At 35.2% G+C, this 25,991-nt stretch overlaps 1 protein-coding gene across 1 annotated transcript; it reads left to right on the top strand.

Annotated features, from left to right (window-relative positions):
* Nucleotides 1–2,622: 2,622 nt before the first annotated feature.
* Nucleotides 2,623–10,815, top strand: cxcl12a (chemokine (C-X-C motif) ligand 12a (stromal cell-derived factor 1)). Its single transcript, XM_081351669.1, has 4 exons — nucleotides 2,623–2,880; nucleotides 4,427–4,544; nucleotides 6,949–7,032; nucleotides 8,525–10,815. Exons 1-4 carry the CDS (start codon nucleotides 2,814–2,816, stop codon nucleotides 8,553–8,555), a joined length of 300 nt encoding a protein of 99 aa, XP_081207795.1. The 5' UTR covers nucleotides 2,623–2,813; the 3' UTR covers nucleotides 8,556–10,815.
* Nucleotides 10,816–25,991: the final 15,176 nt, after the last annotated feature.

Raw genomic sequence — 25,991 nt, 5'->3', positions numbered from 1 at the left:
CACAAAAATTTGGTTAAACACAATATTGACATAGATATGGTCACCCTGATGGCTGGTATGTCTGGGTGGGACTCCATCACTCTGCAGGCGGATGGGGGGCATGGAGTCTGCCGGGCTAGATTTAGACCCTAGAAGGCTCTTCTCGTGTCAGTGATAACACTTCTGGTTTCCCCTGTTGGCTGCATGTTTACTTAACTCAGGGGTGCTCCACAGCAAGAGCCCCAACCCTCCATGTGGGGGGCAACTAGGACGGGGCAAGATCTGAGGATGACCTGACACCTCTTGTAAATGGAACTTCCCTCATTACAGTCAAATGATAATCGAAAGGGTTAATGAGCTTTAATCCAAAATTACTTAATGAATATTCCTATTCTGAGGCTTTTAAATGCTCTATGTGAGTAATGAGGTTCTAACAGTTTAAGATGATCTTTTTTAACAAATTAATTCTTAAAGATACAATGGATCAGTTCATTCTGCTGACCCACTTCAGTACAATCACTTCATTCCTCATGAGATCTGCACCGTAAAAAGTTAGACTGTTTCTATGCAAACTAAACCAGCATATTACCATCGCAAAGCAAATCCATCTGCTATTATTCAAAAACACACAGCTGGTCTATAAACAATAGAACTAAATGCACTAATGCCTTAAACTTCTCTGACAGCTTCTTTAAAATATGTATGTGTTTGCATGAATATGAATATGAATATGTTTAGAAATGCTGACAATACAATATTTTTGAGTGGACTAGTTAATGATTACACTGGATGTTATGGCCCAAACTGTTTACGAGACAATTTGGATTGATTTACATGTAATAAAAGCATTCAAATAACCTACAGGTGGGAAAAAGGTTGAATATGTTGTTAAAAAAATTAGATTAGGAGAAAAAAAGTAAGCTAATTGATAATTACAACACGCTTTGTTTTCTTTTGATCTTCCCATCAGATGTTGCCCAAGAGTTTAGATACTGAGTTATGCAGATAAATATAAATACAGGGCTGCTGATCTGATGAGGCTTTAGAATTGAAGTGAAAACCATAAAACTTTCTACTTCCATCTCTTGTTATCCACTGGCCAACTGGGAGCGTGCCTGCAGAATCTCAGGGTGGGTGTGAACTCTCCCACCGGTGGCACCTTGTAAAATGACATCTGCATTCACCTCCGGGCTTTTGAAGAAAGGAAAGCTGAGCACTCAAAGACTTTAAAGGCATTAAAAAGTTTGTTTAAACACACAGTGACGAAAACTTAGAATGACAGCAAGATAATAGAGACAAACATTTAAAAGATATAAAATAATGTCCAATGTTGTTGTTTTTTTCTCAAACGAAAAGCTAAAAGGTCTCAAGATTGAAGCAGAAAGGCACAAAATAGTCAGTCTGGCATAAAATCTAAACTGCCCCATCACTTATTAAAGTAATTGACTGAGAGTGATTAAATGCGTGCCAACACTTGTTCCTCTCACTGCACTGGCACACACGGGCCACTTTTGACCCGGTGAGCTGAGTCCTATTACACGAGAGCTCTCCCCTCTCCACTGGAGCTTCGTTACGGGACAAAAGTCTAGCACGGCACAGCTATATCCATGGAAACTGAGAAAACATCTGTGTCCTGTTATACACACTAATACACCCCCTCCCCATCCACGTCACCCCACTCTGATTTAACTGGAAGGCTTGGTGGAAAATTCTGGCCCAATATAAAACTAATTGTTTGCTTTCCATTTCTCACTTTCTCTGTTTCCTTTTAAGAGTATGATGGAACAATAACACTGATTTATTTATTTTAATTACGTTTTGCATCACTATTTGATTGCTTTGCTAATACTAGGGATGCAATTTATTAATTTCCAAAACCGTCATTATGAAGATAAACAGTGCATCTGTATTCATGTAAATTAGGCTATTTCAGTCTATAGAACTTAGAATTTACCGTGACTAAAGGCAAACAGATGCAGACTTTTGGCTTCTCTGTGAATAATTTGGTGGTTTCTGTGGCTGAATTTGGCAAAATAAAGAAATGCACGGTAATGAAACGCTGAATGCACAATGTAAATAGATAAAGACTTGAGAAATGTAAAGGTCTAAGACGTCATTAATCATGGATGTTATTTAAAAATACATTAAGAAATACAATGCATACAAATGACTTAAATTCAACCCTTCTGTGGTGAATGTTTTTAGTTTATGATCTTTTTTTTTTTTGTGGGGCCAAAATTGTCTAGACAGTGTGCAGAAGCGGTAAAAGGTATATTAAAGGCTCAAATTCTTGGAAAGGTTTGGCATAACTAGTTTGAATGGCTTATTGTTATTTAAAATAAGCAGTAAAGCAATACTGATTTAAATCATATTAAATAAAAGAAATTTAACTCAATCTGTAACCTAGACTGAAAGCACTTTGTTGTTAAATCAAAATGTCCTGAAAATATTATAAATGTTTTTACATTTCTAAGAACTTGGCATGTTTTGAACTATGTTTTTATAAATGCATGTTCACATCTTGGCCCAGAGTTTTTGTATTCACAATATCCATCACCAAACTCCAAATACTAAATAAATCATGAATAAAAAAAAATATCTGTTCGATAGAAAAAGTAAGTACTTTAATTTGGTGCCAGAATAGAGGATATCTACAGTGCCAAAAGCTGACAAATAATCGTGGGAACACCCACTTTCTCCTTTTGAAGGTAGGGGGGTCGGAGAGGGTGTCTGGACTAGAGGCTGTGCGCAAATTTAACTCAGAGACCCAGTTGCTGCTGTCACAGTTGCTCCTGGATTCTACATTGTGCGGATCTCTTCTTCACACTGCAAACATGGATCCGAAAGTGATCGTAGTATTCGCTTTGATGGCGGTCGTCATTCATGCACCGGTTTCAAATGGTGAGTTATTGTTTAATAGATACTTTGCAAATGTTTACGTTATTTTTGCATTGTGCATAAAGCTTAGATGCGTTTTGACACTATTGGGCGACTATGCAATTCCGTTCATAAAAACAGTCGATGCAACTATTGCAAATTTAAACATATTTTTAGGTTAATAACGTGCACATGTGTAAGAAACGACGCATATTTCAGTGCATTTGCATTTACAGTGTGAATTAAATGTAAAACGTTTTGGGGGTTTTTAGGCTAATTTCATGCCTTGCGCAGATTATTAATATCTTTTTTTTTTTTTTTTTTTTTTTTACATAATCAGAAAAGAAAAAAAAGTAAGTTATTTGGTTTGATATTTCAACTTTATAAACGCACGTGATTTTTCCAAATATTGTAAGTCATAGACTGACGCGCATGCGGTCGGGAGAGCAGAGAGGCTCTGGCACGGCGTTGATTAATGTGTGTATTTGTCGCCCTCTTTGTTTTCTCTTAATTAGTCACAAATTAGAGGATAAAACAGAACCGCAGAGATAGCGCCAGTCTTTACTTCAATCGAGCCAGTGCGCGGCTCTAACGATGGTTTGCGCGTTTACATCACAATGAAAATAGATTACTAGAGATGTCATTAGCATTTTACAAGTGGACTAAAGTGGATAGAGCTCCGTTAAGTCGCAGGTAATTTACACCTCTGGACTCTTGTGAGTGGGCAATGTCCGTTAAAGTATTTGTGTACGTGCGTCGTGCCGTCTTCACTTACAATGTAAAGCTGCTCGAGCTGTTAAGTCTCTGCTTCCTTGAGCGAGTAACAGGTCTGAGCCAAATGGAACAATAATCCCTGCGCTGTCATACAAATCACTCGCTTTAATGTGCAAGAACGTGAAGGCTATTAAAACAGCGTCCAAGTATTTGCGTGCATGCGCGTTACAATGCATACAGCTAGCAATGCCCACTTTAATACTTTTTTTGTATTAACTAAAATATAGGTTAAACCATGAGTGCACTAAACATTTATCATCAAATCTATTCACTTGAAGTGCTTTATAAATGCACCTAAAAATGTCACTTACCTCTGTATATACCCTATACACTGAATTTCAAAGGCATATTCATTCATAATAATTTATAGAGTGCATAACATTCAATATCATAGCCCTGTAATATAGGCCTATATAAATATGCACTGCTACATTAATCTCGTTTATAACTTTCAGTTTTCATAGAAAAGCCAATAGAAGAACATGCACCCTCAGTCTGAAAATTGTGCTGGTTGTTATTAGAGAGTGTTGCAATAGTGAATTGGAGGCTAGAGCATGATTGCATAATGGATTTAGAAAATTAAACCAAAGTTTCGTTTTTAGTCAATGATGTTTTCTTTTACAAAGAGCATGTGGTGTGAGCTCAGGATTTACAAGTGATTTACATTTGTCTACTTTCTCATCAAACATCATTATTCATCATGATTTCATCCAACGCTCACATGCACCGAATTACAAGAATCGCAACAACAGCTGAATTGAGTTTCTCTTCCCTTTTTCTCTTAATTCTTCTCCAGCCAAGCCCATCAGCCTGGTAGAGAGATGCTGGTGCCGTTCCACAGTCAACACTGTCCCACAGAGAAGCATTCGCGAGCTCAAGTTCCTCCACACACCCAACTGCCCCTTCCAAGTCATGTGAGTATCTTCTCTAAACTCTCTCTATCCTACTCGCTCAGCAGCTCTTCATGACCCAGAAACACATCACTTCACCCCATCAATCTCTAAATACTGAAGGGATGCTGAATGGGCCAGGAATTGGCCTCCCCTGTCTGGCATTATATCGTTGGACAGGCTCTCACAATTGCACACATCCAGGGGGAAATGCTATAGGAGGGGGTAGGACCTTTAAGCATGGATGCATTTGTATTTTGTACAGGAAAACAGCATCATAGGGGTCCGAAAGAGTTCCTCTTCAAGCTCTTTCTCACACATGTAAAGGGCTTGAATGACGTGCTTAGTCACACACCATACCCTTGCATGCTGATGAGAACTATCCTCCCTGTATGCTTTCACCTCTGTTGAGTGAAGTGTTCAAAATAGCTGCTTTATTTGGATTTTTAACAAAGATTAATGGCAGTGGCATGTCAAACTCCATTACAAATGTCACTTATTTTCCATACCATAAACGCTCACCAAGGCGTAAACAAAGACTTAAACCGTGTCAAAGGGTCAGCGAGATAAAAACAGCTGGCTAGACTCAAAAATCACAAGCCGACAAACGATTGCCACAAAAGCCATTGGCAAAGCCCTGGAGAGCAGATCAGAACCTGAATCCCAAAGCTCAAGAGCCCTTGATACTTCAAATCTGCATTGATGAGTGATGCTGGTAACACTATCTACCAGTGTTTGCTGTTGGCCTTGGCTTGCTGTGAGGTAATTACTACCTGCTGTTCGCAGTCCAGACCCTCTCCAACTCCTGCTGACTAGATCGAGATACACCAACAAATGCCAGGCCCTGATAAACTGCAGCTACTTCAAAAGAGTGAGCTAACCAAATTAGAGGGGATCTGTGAATTGAAGATAAGAACTGATTACTTTAATGATACCGATATGATGATAGTGGACACATACTTTAAAGCTAATCTTGTCTCAGAAGAATGTTCTCATCCTCATCAACTGTTCAAGTATTTACATTATGTAGTAAGAAGAGTTATATCCGCACACACTGAGTTTACAGCTCCAAAAACATTTATTAATAAACTGGTGCCCGGTGAAGACCTGACGGTCGAAACATTGCACTGTTTATTAATAAATATTTTTGTCCTGCACCTGAACCCAATGAAGGTTTGGGATGTGCACACTTTTTTTGTACTTTATATTATGTAGTGCCATTCATTGTGGCTCCTTTAGGAATGTGTTACTCACAGGATTATGAGAACAACTCACAGTTGCGAAGTTCAGCAGACCGTTTGTGTGTGTGTGTGTGTGTGTGTGTGTGTATATATATATATATCACATCCAAATCATCACATGAACTATAATGTATGCCAGAAACCCTGGGTTTAAAGAACTTTTCATAGTAAGCATTTATAGCAACAACACACGCATCCAAAGCAGACAAAAATGTATAAAACATTTTTTTTGTAAACATTTGAATTAAAACAAGATGCTAATAATAATTATTATTACTATTATTATTATTATTATTACTACATTAATCCATATCGATTTTCTAAAAAGTTTCAATTATTTATGTAATAAATTAGTATCTATTATTAATACAAATACAATATTATACTGTTAACACTTTACAATAAGGTCTCATTTGTTAACATTAGTTAATGTATTAGTTAATCTCAATTAACAGCTGTTAATTGTTTGTTCATGTTAGATCACAGTGCATTAATGTTAAACAAATTCAACTTTCGATTTTAATAATGTATTAGTAAATGTTGAAATTAACATTAACAAGGATTAATAAATGATGTAGAAGTGCAGTTCATTATTATTTCATGTTAACTAATGTAGTTAACTAATGAAATCTTATGGTAAAGTGTTACCAACATTTTTTGTTGTTAAAATTCAAAAAATGGTATTTTAACTTGATTCATTTTTACATTACTTTGGAAAGAGTTTAATGATTTGTTTGTGTCAGTTGTAGACAATTGAAAACAAATGGTTCACCTGTGCTGACAAGACACCTATAATCTAATCTTTTTGCTGAGAGCAACAAGGAAGATTGTGATAACAATCTGACAATCTGTTAAGACCTGTAGGGAAATAGGGAATGCAGATGCAGAAAAAGAATACCTAGGGTGATGAGAGAGTGCAGTGTAATATCACTTACTAGAGAGAGGAGTGACTGAGAACCAACTGCTTGGCTGAGCTTGAATGCACAACTGTTCTGCTATTGTATGGCTGATGCTGACTATGGGGTTTCTATTGTATTGCATTCAAAATCTGCTCACAATGGGCTCTTGGAGCTTTATACTTAGCAATGATTGCTTTCTTATACTGCAATTTGAATGTCTAAAAAGTTCAAATTTCAGCACCGTGATTCGAACAAGATGTAATGAAAACTTACACTTTTCACCTGCAGTGCCAAACTGAAGAGCAACAAGGAAGTGTGCATTAACCCAGAGACCAAGTGGCTGCAACAGTACCTGAAGAACGCCCTGAACAAGTAAGGAAACCTTCTTGACAAACAGGAGCTGAGAAATGGGAGAAAAAGGAAATACAGGGCCACAATGTTTAATTTGTTTTATAGCATTGTTCACAAATGCAATATAAATAGCCTTGCAGAGTCAATTCCAATTAACCAAATTAGACTTTAAAATTGAAATTAGACAAAATTATTTATCGCATCAAACATCAAAGCCTCAGTGTAATAGTTTATGTAGTAGTCTCTGTTGACAAAAAGTCACCCGCACTTTAAAATACTGGACTTTTTTGTATCTCACACATCTCTAAATGCTCACAAAAGCCATTCCCGGGTTTGTTTCTCAGATTTCTTTTGAATGTTTTTGTCCGGTTATAGTGCTCTGAAATATTTCTCTAAAGTTGATGTGCAAGATTAGCAGCTACTGCCGAGCTAATGAAAAACATGTTCAGGCTTTTGCGGCCTTGCCTTAATAGTTCCTCCGCTGATTGTTATCGTGAATGTCCAAACAAAGTAAAACAAGCTTTTGTTGTTCTGAATTCATGAGAAGAAAGACATTTCCCACATCTGATCATGAGCTTGATGTATTAGATCATGGGACTGGTTGCCATCGTCTTTCATTTCACTGCTAGCTGGAAGATTGAATTTGAGAGGGGGTGGGTGAATATAAAGATTATGGATGTATGGCAAACCATAGGCGCTGCCTTCATTGGTGTGTTTCTACCTCTTAAACAAAAAGCATTGTCTAAAGGGGTAGAAAAGTGTGAACTGTCCGGTCTGCACAACAAAACATTCGTAGTAAGAGATGAACGATGGCTCCTTGAGGCTGAACACCCATGAATGGTCTCTGGACGCTAATGAGCACATACTGTGCGGTCTTTAGTGCAGCCCAATAAGTGAAAAAGGAAGTTGTACATCTGCAGGTAGTGAGGGAGGTTTCTGCCATCTGCAACACCTCTTGTCAATGAGCTACAAAACAACTCAGACATTCTGCTCATGTGACTTACTTTAAAAAAGTAATTTAAAAAAAGTTAAGATACTTTAACACCTATCAAACCTAATATTTTGAGATTAAATACTGGAAGCCTTCTTTAGGCCAAACTCAACGATTCCAAATAACTTACATTTTTCAATTACATTAAGTTTATTAACTGAATTTTAAGGCAACAGGTTTCCTCACTTTTTTAAGTTAAGTCAAACAATCACTTTTTACAGTAGTTAAAAAAAATCACTTCAGCTTGAAATTAGAGGATTTTCAATAGTGGCAGCTTCAGCCCAAGTAAAACTAACTGCATGCAGTTACTAATAGAAACTGCCTATAAAAAGTGCAGACATGTCTGTTACATTCTTGCCAGAAGCATAATTTAGGTTTATTGTTTTAATCACTGTGGAGATAAAGGCTATTTAAAAATGTCCTGCTACTATTCACGAGTTAGTTCAAATAAATGTAATCAAACAAGTTCAGTGATGATGTGTGACTTGTCACATTTTAACATTTTGCGTCTCTTCATTTCAGAATGAAAAAGGCCCAACAACAGTCAAACTAAGAAGTCTGCCAGATGACCCGGGAATCTGACAGCCCACCGTCACAGATATGTACCTTGTAGACCTCTGGCATGCTTGCTGACCCAGCACTTAACCTGCCAAATATGCATCCCCAGTAAATGACTCAGCAAAAGACCACCAGTCCATCATCACCACCCATGTAGTCTCCTCTGTTAGCGCCAAGTGCAATTATATATGTATGACTGTGTTTTTTTTTTTACGTATGATATGTATATACAATGTTTTTTTTTATATCGTCTTAAAAACAGTAAAGAGATATTTTTGGAGTCGTGTTTGCTCCTTTGTTTGTTGTGTTATGTTGGGTTAGGCAGAACAGCATTGAGATAATGAGGTATTTTGGAGCAAACATTCAAAACTCTGAATATATAATTTTAATCTTAGATACAAAAGAATATATCACTGCACATTAGCAGGAATGAAGTTCTGAAAATTCATATGCATGCAAGTTCTTTGACACAAAAAGAAGGGCATTGATTTTTACCTTGATTTTTGTTATGTATTTACTAGTTCATAATTTAGATATCTGTAACAGCATAAACTGCTTGTAAACGTTATATGGCATATATGGAAAAGATTCACTTGTTTTATTCTTGGAAAGGGTTACTTTGCCAAACAAATATTAACTATTTAGACCTTGCATGAACCAAGACAGTTTTTGAATGACTTTGGGGAATGTAATTAGCTTTACTGGAAGGCATTTGTGGGCCAATAGAGAGTTGGTACAAAACCATACATTTTGTTAATTGACCGATCTGAGTGTGCGTAAGAGACTCAGCATCACAACATGCTAAATGTTGCTTCACGCTCAGCAGAATTATGACATTAGAGACAGTTGTGCTTCAAAACACATCATCAATTATCAAAGAAAAAAGAGGTTGGAGAATTTACAACCAAGTTCTGGAAGTAGAGAAAAATTGTAGGCATGATAACCTTTAAAAAAAGTAGTGGAACATCTGAGGTAGACCTTGAGACAGAACTAATTGACGTAATTACTACCTATAACAATGCACTTTATAATCCCTTGTGACATTTATGGGGGGAAAAAATCTGATTCTGGATGATGTCCACTACATAATGAATAGTTCTAGAGCCTAAAGTTTTCTGTGTTTAAACATAGTTATGACTGTATTGCCAAATTTATTAAAAATTTGTATCTTCGGCATCAGATTTTATTATTTTGAGTGGGTTTGTTTTTAAATATTTTGTGGATTATTTCACATCTACGTTTAGGAAACAGATTGGCCGATACCGATTACCGATAACCCTTTGTATTTGAAAGCCGATAACCGATATATTGGCCGATAAATCTAAATTCACATTTTTTTTAATTTTTTAGATCCTGATTGAAAAAACAAAAGTCTTACCATTAAAAGCCATGACCCAAGCACACAATTATAATGTTCTCATTATAATTTTATGTTGCCTATATGACAGACTGGCGCTGCACTTAACCTTATTTTCGATAACGCTAACATTGAAAAAAACCATATAACGGCTGATACAGATATGGTGGTCGATATATCGTGCATCCCTAATTTTGAACACCTAAAGCTCCTGTTTCCCTTGGACAACTGTTTGGTCTAGGAATACGCATAACGTGAACACCACACAAAGTATGTCAATGCCTTGTACCTCTCCAAAGAAAATTAGTATACGGAATTTGTCTGTTACTACTGCCAATTTCATAATGTTGAGCTGTTAAAAGCACCAGGCCTCATTTACAAACACAACCCTGGGGCACAAAATCTATAAGGAAACATAATGCCTACTCTGTGCTTCCACTGTATTCTGTGTACTGGGTAAAGGGTTAGAGCCCCCGCTAGACAGCTGCATTCCTATTAACATGGGGGGAAAAGATATCTTGCAAAAATATCATGTACTTCTTTGAAAAAATATATTTCAGAATGTGGTAAAAAAAAAAATCTTCTAAAAAACATGTCCCAATGTAGTGATGCCATTAAATTAAAAATAACTGTGATTTCATGAAAAAAGTAAGGGAAGCTTTTTCATATACAGTACATTCCATCAAATTGTCACTATTTTCAACACTGTGTAGTTAACTGTAGCATATACTGTCCTTCCATTCCTTTTCCCCACTTAATGTGAAGATTACTTCTATGTATATGGCAGCTTATGACAGCGTAAAGCACATCTGTTGTTCTTTCTTTTGTGTGTCTGTACATTGGTTTGATTTAGTCCCTAAAGTGTTTATTTTGAAATAAATCATTATGAAGAATTCTGTATGACGTTTTACTAATGGATGCGTATGAACATCAGTATTGTCACCTGTGATTTGGTTCACACCAAGAGAAAAGGGGTAACCTGCCACCTATATGTCTCCAACCATTAGAATCTAGATGTTAAATGAGGAAAAGGGAAATTAAGATTTCAAATGGGGGTCAAGGATTGCAGGCAGACTCAAAAATCACACCTTGATTTCTCACAGCTCTTATAAATAATCCTGGGAGCACTTTTTAGATTTACATGAGACCCTGAACGACTTTTTTCACTTGTCCAAACATCCAATGAGTATTAGTGTAAAATAAAATATTTGCCTTGTACATTTTATAAGCTGTCATTTTCAATTTCCCTTAAAAATGGAAAAAGAAACCCAATAAAATCCTTACTCTCAGAAGAAATAATCTCTTGCACAGCAGGGAAAATTCAATCATATTACAGCTTCATATAGCTGTCAAAATCAATATTCGCAATAAGGGCAAAATAAATTAATAATATAGCCAGTCATAAAATCTGGTACAGAGCTGTTATGAAACACGTATGCTCTGATAAGGTGTGAAAGAGATTAAATCAAATTTAAATTAAAGATACTGATTCAAAACAGAAATTGAGCTGATGATCCTAATAGCATGCTATAAAAGTACATACATCTTATACCACATCTTATACCACATACATTATGTCATTTGTATAGCTCATATAAGGTCAGATTTGTTTAATATTTCTAATACCTACAAAACAGATACTATGAGCAAATTATGAATCAAATTAAGATTATTTACCACATACAATCATTTTAAAATGCAAAACTAAACAATATATGTGAAATGTGATATGAAAACTGTAGAATGATAAATTACCAAAAATGATAAGAGAGGTAAATTGTTCATGCAAGTGAAAGACATTTAACATAATTCAGCATGAAAAACATTTAAAAAAAAAATGTGTTATCCTTATAGGAACTAAAAGTTTCAGAATTAAGTGGACAATTAGAAGTTTTAGTTCAATGCAACTTCTGACACCAATCTCACAAAAGCCACAAGCAGCCACTTAAAGGCTAATTTGATGCTTCTAAAAGGTCATACTAGTTGTAAGAAGTCTCCAGAGATTAGCTGATAGATTCAGCAGAGGTTGAATTAAAGGAAAAAATTTACATTGAATACAGAAACTCAAGTTTGCCCGAGCAACTCCGAGTAAGAATAATAGACCAAGCTACTTTGAACGAGCATAAAAATTAGGACACTTAAAGGCCGCATTTAAACTGCAGATCCTGAAGCCCAGTTCCATTTGTTGACAATCAGCTTACATCTTTTAAATGTGACTCGTATGTGATATCTGCATTTTACACTATACACTTGGCAAAACAACAAAAGGTAGACGTACTAACCCAGAAAAGCTTAGGCTGAAAAGGAAGTAAAAACGAGATTTGCAATGGACGAGATTTGCAATGGACACAGACGAAATGATAATACTTTAAGACTTTGCTTTGCCCACCATCTTTAAAGGTCAGCAAAACATTGAGTTGAGCCTTCGTCCTCCATTGTGCCATTGAAAAAAGTCATGTGGTCATGGTTGGTGACCATCTGAGTTCATGTCATTCGGCAGAATTGACACTGTCGCTTCAATGAAATACGACTCGCATTGTCAGGGGAATATACAATCTGTCCACTTACATGGCAGATTCATATCAGATTTATTTCCAAATATGAATGAGGCTTGGAGAGTATTGGAATCTGTGAGCTTTTTTCCTGTTTACATGTTCACTCATTTTTTTTTTACTTTTTTTTTTTTTTTTAAGTACAATAAACTTGGATGTTTAAGTCATTTGAACTTACCGGTAAATTACTTTAAACTGACTTTAAAAAAAGTGTTGAATCTTGTATAACTTAAAAAAAAACTATCTAACTTATTTTGATGAGTTAAAGCAATGTTGTCATAAGTTATTAATCATACCACTTTTTCAGTGTTCGTTACACAAACTGGGTCACTTGATCCATGTAATGTAAATGCGACCTTACAGTTAAATGCTTTCTCAGACTTCTTGATGAAATCACACGCAAAAATGCATAGAAATCCTTCACAGAAGCCAGGAATTATTAAACCAACTGGAAAGTCATTACGTGTTCATTAATTCCTAAAACTTGAAAACCAATGTATAGTGAAAGTGAATTATTTAAGATAATTGATCAAAATGTCATTGTGTGGTGAACTTTGACATATTTATGTCAGATCTACAGTCTAAAGTTATTCTGTAAATCTGTTTGAGGATGCCTTATTTTACAGCCTATCATCAACTATGGAATGAGTTACAGTATTCAAAGAGGAAGCTAAAAAGATATCATCAACCAGATCAGTGGTTTGTGTGTTGCTGTGAAGACAGATAAGATGAAGTGAATTATGAGTGTCAGTTTAACTACACCGCAGGGGATAAAGAATGTACTTAAAATGGTGATACAAATATTGTAAAGAAAAAGTAAAAAAAAAAAAAAAAAAAAAATAATAATAATAATAAATATATATATATATATATATATATATATATATATATATATATATATATATATATATATATATATATATATATATATATATATATATATATATATATATATATATATTCTTCAGTGTCAATATTTTGTTTGTATCATTGTTTGCAGTATAACCATTTAACTTTCCTTTTCAGTGAAATCTTTTGATGCTTGAATTGTGCCATCTAAAGCAAAAAAAGTGGCAAATTATTCTTGTCACTGATATACGTAAAAATAAATAAAATCTCAGTTTACATATTTAAAACTGCTGCTACACTAATACTTGTTTAATACAGCAGTCCAAAAGATTGGCACATTTAGGATGGGCAAAAACACTGATTAACTCCCAAGAGAGCACAACATAATCAGTCACTCTGAACATAAATTAACATTTGAATGTACAAAACAAGTTCTGTGAAACAATAACAAAAAGCTGTCAAAAATATTTTTTAAACTGAAAAAGGGAAAGTATCAAATGTACATAATGAAGCATAAATGTATAATAAGTCAATATTTTATGATCTATTTCGTTACATTTCTAGAGAAAAGGCGACGGCACAAATACTAACATGCATCATGTCTGAAATATTCATTAAAAAGCTTTTACCGCCATCTAAACATTTGTACTCTATTTAGAGGAAGGAAATACGTTATACAAGTTCAAAGAAACAAAGAAGTGTGTCTGTTTTACATAGTCATCACCATCAAGCTTTTAGCTCTGCTAATTTCCAGTTTCTGTAACTTTATGATCTCACAAAACAAACAGTAAAGGTTCTACAGTAACATGTAATATAACCGATAATATGTTTTGTCAGTATCATTCCTGAAAGAAATTAGAACGTTTTTTTGAGCATGCGCTGGAATTATTATAAAAAATGAGCATGGTAAAAATTATTCCTACATTGCCCTTGTTCAAATCAGTGATAGTTCACAGCAGTTAATTCTCATATGGTTTCTGCATCAACCCCTGTGTTACATTTTGTCTAATCTTTCAAATTGCTTGAAAACCCTTCTAATTCGCTCCCTAGAGGACAAACAGCAAGGGCTACTGCACTTTCTCATCACAATCTCTCTGAAGTTGTACAATGTGGCCTATGGCCATTTAACTTACTCCATATCATTGCCTTATTGCAAGCATGTGCTCAAATACTTACACAAGGTTGTGTGACAACCACTAAGTCACAATCCACCAGGGAATCGCTGCGCATTGGCGAGCACTTATTGTTTCAGTATCTGATGACCCTTTATGATACAGCATGCAAACGCTTCTCTGAAAAAGGGCAATAATGATTCCGGAATGGCTCCATTTGAAACTTTTCCTGATTGTACATAGCTGAAATCCCATTTAATGCCTTTAATTGTGCTCACACTGGATAGAACCTAGAGACATAAATCAATTCTAGAAGGAAACAATTCTTCAGAATTTCTCGAGGGAAGAACAATGACTGAACAGTGTTCTTGTACAAAACATCTGCAGTCCCTTCAAAATATGATAAAACAGCCCCCAATGGTTGATTTAGCTATATCTTTCATGTGTTAATGGAGGTTATTATATTTAATGCCACACATTTCCATAGTATAGCTAAGAGTCCGAGGGATTATACACTTGTAGGCTTCAACAAGGGTGAACAGAGGTTGGCGAGAGGTCTGAACTTCAGACAAAGCAATGCACAGACAGATTCTTTTGGAGTGACTCAGGCTCTGATGGAGGCTCCCCATCCTCCAACCATGTGAAATCCCTCTTTCAGATGGCTGGTGTCCTTTTTGATCACAGATATTCACAAGACAATACACTCTATTTCATGTGGTGAAGCGACCAATAGAAAATGATTACTGAGGGGCCTAACAAGGGGTGAGGGGTCCTGTTTTTGCTTCCCTACACACCTAAAAAAAAATTCTGAAGCCACATTGAAATAACTCTCTATTCATTCATTCCACTGTACTTCATAACCAGCGGTAATAGTAGAATATATTCTTGTGCTATGGGATATCATGACTCAAAATCTCAAGAGGATGAAAAGTGAGGATGGTGAGGCCCTATAGGTGACTAAACCACTGCTGTCTAGACTAAGTACTGGTGGTCTTATGTGATTTTTGAAACATCATCCAATGAAGGTTTAAATAATTAGAATCAGAAACAGGCAAAGATTCTATTCCAAAGTCATGTTTGCCTTTTGGACTGTATTATGCCTGGTCACGAAATTACCATGTGAAGACTTTACAATAAGGTTCAATTTGTTAACATTAGTTAATTTATTAGGTAACACAAACTAACAATGAACAATAGAAGCAAAGCTGAATTTGTTTATGGTCTTCAGTGTCACATGATCCTTCCAAAATCATTCTTATATGCTGATTTGCTGCTCAAAAAACATTTATCAAATGCTAAAAACAGTTGTGCTGCTTAATATTTTTGTGGAAACCATGATACATTTTTTATGCATTCTTAGAGGAGTATAAAAGTTCCAAAGAACAGCATTTGCCTAAAATATAATTTTTTGGTGACCGCATAAAAGCCTTTACTTTCAATTCTGATAAATTTAATGTAACCTTTCTAAATAAAAACATGAATTGTTTTCAAAAAAAGAAAATCTTACTGAACCCAAACATTTGAACGTAGCGTGGATTAATGTTAATGTATTGTTCAGGGTTAATTCATGTTTGTTAATAATAAATTATCTAATGTTAATTTATTCCATTTGAAATGTAAAAATGTATTAGTATATGTAAAAATGAACATTAACCTATGTATTTTTAATAGTCAATGGCCCAACATGGCAATGGCCTGAATGCTTATTGTCCTTACAAATGTTTGCATTATTTCATAACCAAGCTTTTCTAAATCTGTGCTGCAGACAATGGGACAGCACAATAAACACAAAGACCAGACGATATTATCTGTCTTCTCCAAGTTAAACATAAACTTATGCATGACCAGCCAAACTCAAATTTTTGGATTCCCTCAGGTTTTGAAAGCGAAGCCTTGAAGCTGTGAAAGTGTGGACAACACAACACAGAATGTGATGTTCAGCCCATTCAAAATGAATGGTGATTACTGCAGATGAAATGAAATTAAGATGACAGATGTAGAACATAGGAACATGATAGACTGGAACATTAGTTTCATAATAGAGCTCATTATATGCAATTTCATTAGGTTCACTTTTACATTTTTCAGTCTTTATAATAGGGCTGCAGCTGAAGTGATGTGAGTGTTTTTCGAACTGGAATGACCAAATGGTTTTGAGTTTCTTTATTTTGGAGTGATATTAATCCAAAGACATGAGAAGCCAAGTTGGGTCAGAGCTGTACTGGCACAAACATACTTATGTAATCATGTATATGGCTGTTGATCAGTTCATCTATACAGGTTTCAGTTGTGAAAGAATAAGTTTGAGCTGATCCTTATGAAATTCCTCTGGATCAACAAAACCAACAAAAGTGGTTAAATCAGCAAAAGGACCTTTACACTAATAAAAAGCACTAACACGGCTGGGAAATGCCTGAGACAGTTGGAAAAGAGAGAGTGCAGGGCCGGTGATAATTTGTAGTTTATTGAAGTGAGCTATTCTGGGAAGAAATGGTAATAGGATGCTGTACATAGTCTTGCTGTACATATGTAAGAGATTATAAGAGAAAAAGAAGTAAAGTGAGATGTATTGGACGAAGAGTAAAAAGATCTAATCAATATAGGGCTACATTTTCCAAGCTGATTTATAACTAAACTAAACTTAAAAAATATGATACATCAACTACAACTTAAAGAAACATTTTCAATTTGTTTTACTTGCAAAATATATCTCATTACTACACAGATACACTTTTAAATAGTGTTCAATAGAGAAAGATACTTTTGCGACTAGATGGTATAATGGTGCGTTCAAGTCATGTCAAAAAGATCTTGTTTATGAGTTGAATGCACATGGATGCCACCACAAAGTCGTAAATATGAGTGGGAAGCTCGGGATTTTCTTTAACGGGATAGTTCACCCAAAAATCTGTCAGTAATTACTCACTCTCATGTCGTTCCAAACCCCTAAGACCTTCGTTCATCTTCGGAACACAAATGTTTATTCATTCATTCAAGATATTTTTGATGAAATCTGAGAGCTTTCTGTCCCTCCATTGGCAGCAACGTCATTGCAACTTTCAAGGCCCAGAAAGGTGGTAAAGACATAGTTAAAATAGTCCATGTGACTACAGTAGTTCAACCTTAATGTTATGAAGCCATGAGAATACTTTTTGTGCTCAAAAAAATTAGTTGGGGGCTTGTCAGTGAGAAACATGACAGAATACCACAATATAAGTATTTAGTCAGGCTTTTTTATTAACAACAAAATAAGCTAATTCCCTGCTAAAAAAATATAATAACATTGTAATATAACAATATAATATGTCACGATAAAGTTCACAGTGCCTTCATAAATAAAATAAATAAAAAAAATGTTAAAAAAGCAAAAACACACCTGATGCCCATTCTTCATTTTCTAGAAATAGAGTTTAAAAACCTTGCTGTATTTACTATAATTACAACACCTACCAACATTGATCATGCAACTTGATCATGCTAACAATCCAAAGTAAATAATAAATAACCAAGCCAAATCTAAACCAATTAAACAAATTAAACCGCTGTATACACTCTTACCTCACTGGTATATTTGGTATAGTACTATCTTGGTAGATCTGAACAAGTCTAATCTCTAATCTTTTACAATTAAGCTGTCTTTTCACAGAAAGGGAGTTGTACTGTTGTGAAAATAAAATGGTTACGTATGAAGAGTTTTCAACAAAACACTACCCGGATCCCTCAGATTAACATGACCTGAGTCTATTGTATAACTAATAAGCAGAGACAAGCTACTGGAACACATTTTACGTCATTTACTTTTTGGTCTCATTCATGCTCTACTGTGCATTCAGCATTTTAACTGACAGACTGGTTACCATCCAGATTCACCACGTATTCATTACGCACAGACAAAAGCCAACTAGATTTCGCAATCAAGCACTTTAATATGATGGGCTGCTTTTAAAGATGCATGTGTCTTTTTGATGTTGAAGCCAAAAATAATAAAATTGATTCCTCAATAAGGGGTGGAACTGCGTAATCAAACAAGTATTTAAGATACATAACAGCATGTGTTATTGTGATCGGACAGATAAAAACTTTCTGCTGGGTACTTTTGCAAGTTTGCATTTTCTCAAGGAATATTGTTTATTTTTTCTGTCAAGAATGACATGATCTGCCATAATGGTTCATCACATGTCTGCTTTGGCATGCTTTTAATGCTTTGTAAGGTTTTAATTTAATCCATTTGGATTTAGTAACTTTTCCAATTGTTTTGTATGACCTCATACTCATAATTGCATACTTTATACGACTATAATAGGTCTAAGTTTAATGTTTGCCATTGCTGTAAGTTGCAGTTTGCTATACCAATTATTACTTAGTACATTACATTAACTTGTACATTACATTGTACATTAACTGTTACTATTTTTTCTGAGTTTGTGGCTTCAAGACTCTCTACATGATTGGATCTACATAGCAAAAAGATGTGGGGTCAATGGGCACATGAAAATCCCCCAGATGGCTCTTCATATAATGAAATCCCTATGCATGTCAATCTCTCAATGAAAAATCCCTGACATTTTCACATTGATTCTGACAATGTGGACTAATGGCATGGGTTCAAACAGAATACACTGGCAATATGCTTTAAAGAACTGCAATCCTTTTCTAGTGTTTCACCAGCAGTGGAAATGTGTTATAAAGTTGTAGAAACGGCTGTTTTTCTGCTCATTCTGATTGTTAAAAACCCCCCTGAGGACTATGCAAGTCAATGAGAACCAAACTTTGCCTTATGAACTTTTTTTAATATTCCAAGGAAATCCTATTTGTTATCACAAATCAATGGTAAAGCCAAACCACACAACCAAACAGTTTTTTTTTTTTTGAATGAGAAACAGATAGAAACAATTGTCCAGATGAGCAATGTTTTGTGGAACATCCCAAAGAAGGCCAATCAAATCCATTTTCATTAGTCCTACAAATACAAGGCAGAACATAGTGCTGTTTAAACATGGCACCATCACTAAACTGTGTATTATGTTTCAAGCACAAATATATTGGTAAAATCATTAGGGATTTGGATCTAGAATCACTAACATGCTTTAACACTTTTTCCTGCTCAATTGAAAGCATGCACATGCAAAACACACTCATGCAAAAACATGAGTGTCTGAAGAAACAGCCTGCAGATGTTTTAGTCCTTCATCACTTCCTGCCCCAATGAGACGCCACCAGGTTTCCAGGCCTAATTAAAAGGTAATTGAGTTGGACCAGTTAAGATCTACCTAACCACTGAGCACACATTCCAGACATGCATGTTTCACCTCTTGAAGAAACAACAAAAAAAACTTTGATATTTAGAGGCGTGCTGTTTTGTCTTGGGTGGGATTACTTTGACAAACAACAACTGCAGGGTCATTTAGTTTTTGAAGACGAGTCCAAAATGATTAACCTTAAATCTCACAGCGTGAAGGAAAAATTATTTCTGCAATTTTAACTGAAGTAATTTCAAGGAAGATTTCAGCCTCTTTAACCATAAATCACAGCAGAAAACACTTCATATAATGGTAGGAGTCATATTATTCACCATGAAAATCTTCTGACTCAAACCCTCAGGGTTTCTGGTGAATGCAGACTTGGAAACTCCCCAGTACAAGGCTTTGTCCAAAATGGAACTAGAAAATTATGTCAACTTTGTATTGAGGACATTTGAATTATGGATTCTCAATACAACATTCTAGAAAATGTCTCACAAAAGAACATAAACACTATTTCCAAACTTGGACTGAGAGAAAATACACTATGAGTCAACTGTTTAGAGCAAACAAAAGACCTCTACATTGAGAAATTAATAATAAAATGAAAATGAAAGAGCGGAGGAGAGAAAGACAGAGAGAAATGAAAGAAATAATTGAAAGGACGGAACAAGAAAGAAGCAGATAAGATTCAGACGAGAGAGGGGGTGAGTAACATTAAATCAAGATGGAAAGCAAATACATAACTTGGCAGACTCTTGGGAATTAGGGGAAAGAATATTGAAACTAGAAAGACTGGAAGAAATCAAAAAAGGTTCAAGAGTGTAATACAAACACTTTTGAGGGGTGAGAAACAGTTTTACCCCAGCAGGTTTACCCCAACAAGAGGAATAAATTCCAAGAACATTCATCCTCTGATGTTCTCCAGCAGTAAATCTACCCGAGCTCCCCATTTAAAGGTTTTCATATTTTCAGACTCGCACATTAAACTCAAAGCTAACCCACAAGGGTCAAATAATTCATTCCCTTTCACGCCAGACAGCTATTTAAAAATAATTAATGACCAGTTTAAATATCCGCCTAAAATACTCTCGGGTTGAAACACCTGCAGTTCTTTAGTCCCAGATATCAGAATCTGTCTGTGATGCACTGTCGTTACTTCACTGCAGTGCTTTAACCAATTTAAATGCAGCATAAAAACATTATATAATACATTATAATTCTTTATCTATATACAGTATGAATGATATCCCTTGCCATACCGTTAATCTTTTAATATTTTATGTTTAAATATTAACCCTATGCATTATGTGATTTCTTTATCTTGTTTTGAGATTTACACTGCTTTTACATTTGCATGAACTTTCATGAAAATAAGCTGAATGTATAAAGAATCCCCTATACAGGTGGAAATACTTATTGACTATAAATGTTGTACTCTCACTTGCTGTTGGCATACATAAAAAAAAAAAAAAAAGCCTGTGCAAAGGGTATAATTTCCTGAGGTGAGAGAGCAGTTCACACCATTGCTGCTTTATTATTCCAAAGGTGAGAAGTATGTACTTTAATTTGATCCTGAGAGAGCAGGAGGATATTAGTTACACAGGTTTTATTGATGTTCAATGAAACTGACGGAACAGTGTGTGCGATAGTCACATTCACACCTGTTTTAGTGAAACACAGGATAATTAGTTTAATGTGAGAACCTGCTTCAGAATAAACTTTCTGAATAAACTTCTAACACAGTTGGTTATTTATACAATCTCCAATGAATAACAACCCTATAGCTGAACTCTGGATAATATTATAACATAAAAGGAAATGGTTTATTTAGAGCAACATATGCTTAGCACAAGCTTGTTGTCTTAAATATAAGGCGAATATTTATAAAAATATTAGGGATGCACCGATGTATCGGGCAATAAAAGCAATTACTTTCACTATCGGCCATCATGTGATTGTTTAAAAACAGCCATTGATCAGTGCCGATTATATCCTGTCAATCAAAAAGGGATATTTTTGAGAGTGTCTGAATAAATTGTCTCATACTGAATTTACTCGTATTGGTCTGCCTACGTGACAATTAACGCAAAATAGTGACATTAAAGCAGGCTCTATTTCAAGCCAGGGTTGGCAGATCTGTGGTTTTTCCCTTCACCAAATATAATATTTATAGCGCACCTCCTATCCAGTAATCTCAAAGAGCTTTATACTTTGCATTGATAAGAAAAAGTCTCAGCTTTCAAATTCTGTCAATTTTATCATGAAATTCAAACAATAAATAGCATTAATAAATGTGACGTGACAGATCGCTGTAGCGCCTCAGTTCAAGAGGCAGTGTGGAGCGCAAGTGTTTTCTTCCACTTTATTACAAGTTATAGCACAAAAAAACATGCATGCAGTCCAACTTACTAAAATGTATCACCTCTCATGTAATTGCTCAATCAGTGTTACAAACATAGGCTACATAAGTTTTGGATTATTTTTAATAGTTACACCTTATTTGTCATATAGTTAAATTATAATAAAATATTAACAAAATTAATATATTTTAAAAATAAAATGTATTATAAAGTTATATTATAAATATTTTTGTATTTAATAACATTATCTTTTAATAAAAAAGCTTAAGATGATGTCAAATAATAAAACTTATGTTATTTAATATTTTCTAAATATGTATGATAATTGAGAGTATGGATGAATATATGTAATACTAAAGGATCAGTGATATTTCAGGACTGATCAATCTGAAAAAAAATCATTTAAATTACAAATTCAATAGCGGATTAAATATCCAATACACTATAGCGGATTCTACAAAGTGGAAAAGTTCAGTTTCTTTTTATTAGATGGTTTGTAACAAGACCGTAAAGGTTTCCAGTGAATTCCTGAATGACAGTTTCATTCTAGCTCCCTTAGTGCTGAGCTAAAGCAGAGATTAGTAATCAGCCTGAGGTCTGACATCAAGTCATCCACAACTAGTAACTATTTTTCACAGATCGTATGATTTTGACAACAACGAATCTCAACTAGAAATGCAAAGAACAGATAATGACCATTATGACCAAATGACCCATTAATGCCCCACACTGAACAAACAGTTGTGAAAATATTTCACTAAGCGATTGCTTCACTGAGAGAGATAAACGAGCAGCCACTCCACTGAGAACACTGAAAGCTGTTTATGTTGCTTGTTGTTCTGGGCTTTGAGCTCATTTGTGCTCTTGACACTAAAACCGGATGAGACCGCAGAGATCAGATACTTTATGATAAATGTGTTCTGAAATACACACTGCTTCCTGCGTGACCTGCTTGATCGGTTCAAAGGCGATCATGTGGCTACCGATAACCAAACTGCATCAAGAAAGCCATATGGAATGCATTGGAAGGGTTCTGTAAGCAAAACACATCAGATGTTTACAATAATTGTGGAAAGAACACTTCTACACTGCTAGCAACCAGAATGAGATGCGGCAAACACAACTGACTACTAATTTCTCAAATTGTAAACGGTCATAAAAGGGAATTTAGCAGAATTGAAAAGAGAGAGCAGCTGTGCTGATTAAAAGCCAAGTGCACACTACAAGACTAAAGCTTTTCAACATTCTTCGTAGAAGTTTGTAGAAGCTTCTTACATGGTTACAAATACAATATGACCAATGTATTATTTTGAGACAAAAAATACACAAAAAGCTTGTAGCCTGTACTTCCAAACCACTGGTGTAAAACTCTGGTTTCTTTTCTTCGTTTTTTTAACAGGTTAAAACAGTGAAATTTTAGACCAACCAAACGTACGACCAACTGACGGCAAGAAAACTGTCATTCTATCTCCTAAATAATTGAATCCAAAATTTTTAAATTAAACCTGTATATATGGGGAATTTAAAGTAGCTGAGTTACAAACACAGAAAAAGTCTACTCTAAAAGAAAGGAGTAAAAGTAAATAAGTAAATATGGTAACACTTTATTTTACAATGACTGTCACAAATGTTACATGTACTTACTACAGTAATAACAGTAAATTATACATAAGCAACAAACCTTAAGTACATGTTGTTAATCAATACTCAGTATTGTATAATATGTATGATATACTCAGTATAATTACACTGTAACAAGGACACTTTATTTTACAGTGACTGTCACAAATGGTACATGTACTAACTACAGTAATAGTAAATTATATAACCAATAAACCTTACTGTAAGTACATGTTGTTAATGAATATTACTCAGTATTGTATAATATGTATAATATACTCAGTATAATTACAATGTAACAAGGAAACCTTAAAATAAAGTGTAACTAACCACTAATATTATATTTAACAAAACAAAATGCCGCGTTAAAATAATAAAATCAGTAATACAATATAGGCTCTTACATACTGTAAGTCTGCGACTAGTCAGAGAAAAAGAGCTCCAGATTGTGACCAACATTAAAATGAATGGTTATGACGGCTGTCAGGAAGACAGAAAGACTTTTATAAAAAAAACGTAACTAATTTCATTCTGTTCCTCAGATAACAGCCCGTAGTCACCATTCAACACTGTATTTAAAAGAGCAGCATTAGAATGTGATCCAATCACTTTAAACATTCAAAGGGTGATAAGTTTCACTCTTGCAGTGTGTACTTCACATTTTCAGTGTTCCCCAGCTTAAGGCTTAGTTTGTTTTGATTGCTGTGTGTGTGCAGAGGAGAGGAAGGTTATGATTTCACCCTGAACGGCAAGAGGTCAGGAGAGATGTGTATTTGTCTTGCTCTGTATGCGAAGTCCGGGGATGTTATTAATCACCAGTGTTTTACTTTAATGGAGCTGGGTGCTATTCATCATGATCGCCCACTGAAAGTTACCTGTTGAGAGTGATTAATTCAGAAAGCGGCCACCGGAAGAGGAATGAAACCACTCTACAACTCTTGTTATTTCAACAGAAGTGAGGGAAAACATATTAGAACCATCACTTTTGGAGATTTATTATGTTTAATCTTGAAAAAAAAAAAAGAACCACTTCAAGAGTAAAAAAAAAAAAAAAAAAAAAGCTCAAAAATGTTTAAGCCTCCCGGTAAAACACCTCTCTTTATCCCATACAAGAAATTGGGAGGAAGTTTAGACTCCTTTCAAGCCCCAGCAAAATATCTTAGGGGCAACCTCGTGTATGGGACCTCCAAGCTCTCCTGACCTTTGCCTCTGTACGCTTGGGCTTCTAAAAACACCAATGCTCAGGGATTTCACACGCTCATAAGAGGGCCTCAGAGCAGAAGCTTGTTTTCCTGAGTGAGATTCTCTTTAAAGAGCTTTGTGCTGGTCTAAAGGTGTGAAGGATAATAAATCAGGGCTTACAGCTTGTTTAGTAAGTCTGCAACCTTTTTAGCAGCATTACAAATTGGACCTGTATTACTCAGTGTGCTCAAATAGAAACATTTCACTAAGCCCAGCTGAGTCAACAGCGTCAGGGCGGGAAATCCAGCTACCTGATAGAGGTCGGACAGGAAGTACTGCAGAGATGGCCAGCAGGGCACAATGAAGGTACATTTATTTATCCAAACTCCTTCACCAGGGTACAGAAGGTCAAATTCATCAGAAGGAAAGTTTGACTTTCATAGCAAGAGATTCAAAATATATATTATATTTAACAACTTCCAAAATTTACAAACTGACCAATGTGTTCTCACTCTAATGATTTCATGATACTCTAAACATGAGTAGATCATGAGGAAAAAGACCAAATGACAGAATAATATATTCTCAGCATAAAGGGCCCCACACATTGTATACACATACCTTAGGCAAGCAAAACTAAATCTAACGTTGGAAGGGGTAACAGTGTGCCACATATATTTTTCTCTGGCCCCGTGGGATTAGTAAAGATTGTAGTCAATGTTTGGTCTTATCTGATAGAGACTGATGGATTTTGGTTCTCTGTCAAGTTGTACTTGCAAATTCCATGTTCAGCATTTTTTTCTTTGTGAAAGGTTAAAGAATAAAATAGATGAACACATTACTGCATGTGCAAAAACACAATGTAGAATTATCAGAAAGCTTACAATAAAAATGACTGGGTTTGCAGTTTTTACAGAAATCTCTTGCTGAAACTACGCTCAGCTTTTAGGAACCCAGGAATGGTTTGAATGATTTCATTTGATTAACTAGCTGTGAGCAGCAAACCCAAACCGAGACTCTTTGAAGAAATTTATACAGGAATAGAATGATTGCACAAATAAAGCAAAGACACAGCCAATTGCTATATTTCACCTATACAGGAAAAAAATAAAATTAACCTCCTCTTATTTATCAAGAAGGAGAAATGTGTTTTGTG

This window comes from Scardinius erythrophthalmus (genome assembly GCF_964197995.2).
Source record: "Scardinius erythrophthalmus genome assembly, chromosome: 21".
Taxonomy (NCBI): Eukaryota; Metazoa; Chordata; class Actinopteri; order Cypriniformes; family Leuciscidae; genus Scardinius; species Scardinius erythrophthalmus.
Note: the sequence above shows the minus strand (reverse complement) of the source record. Positions and strands in the feature narration are given on the sequence as shown.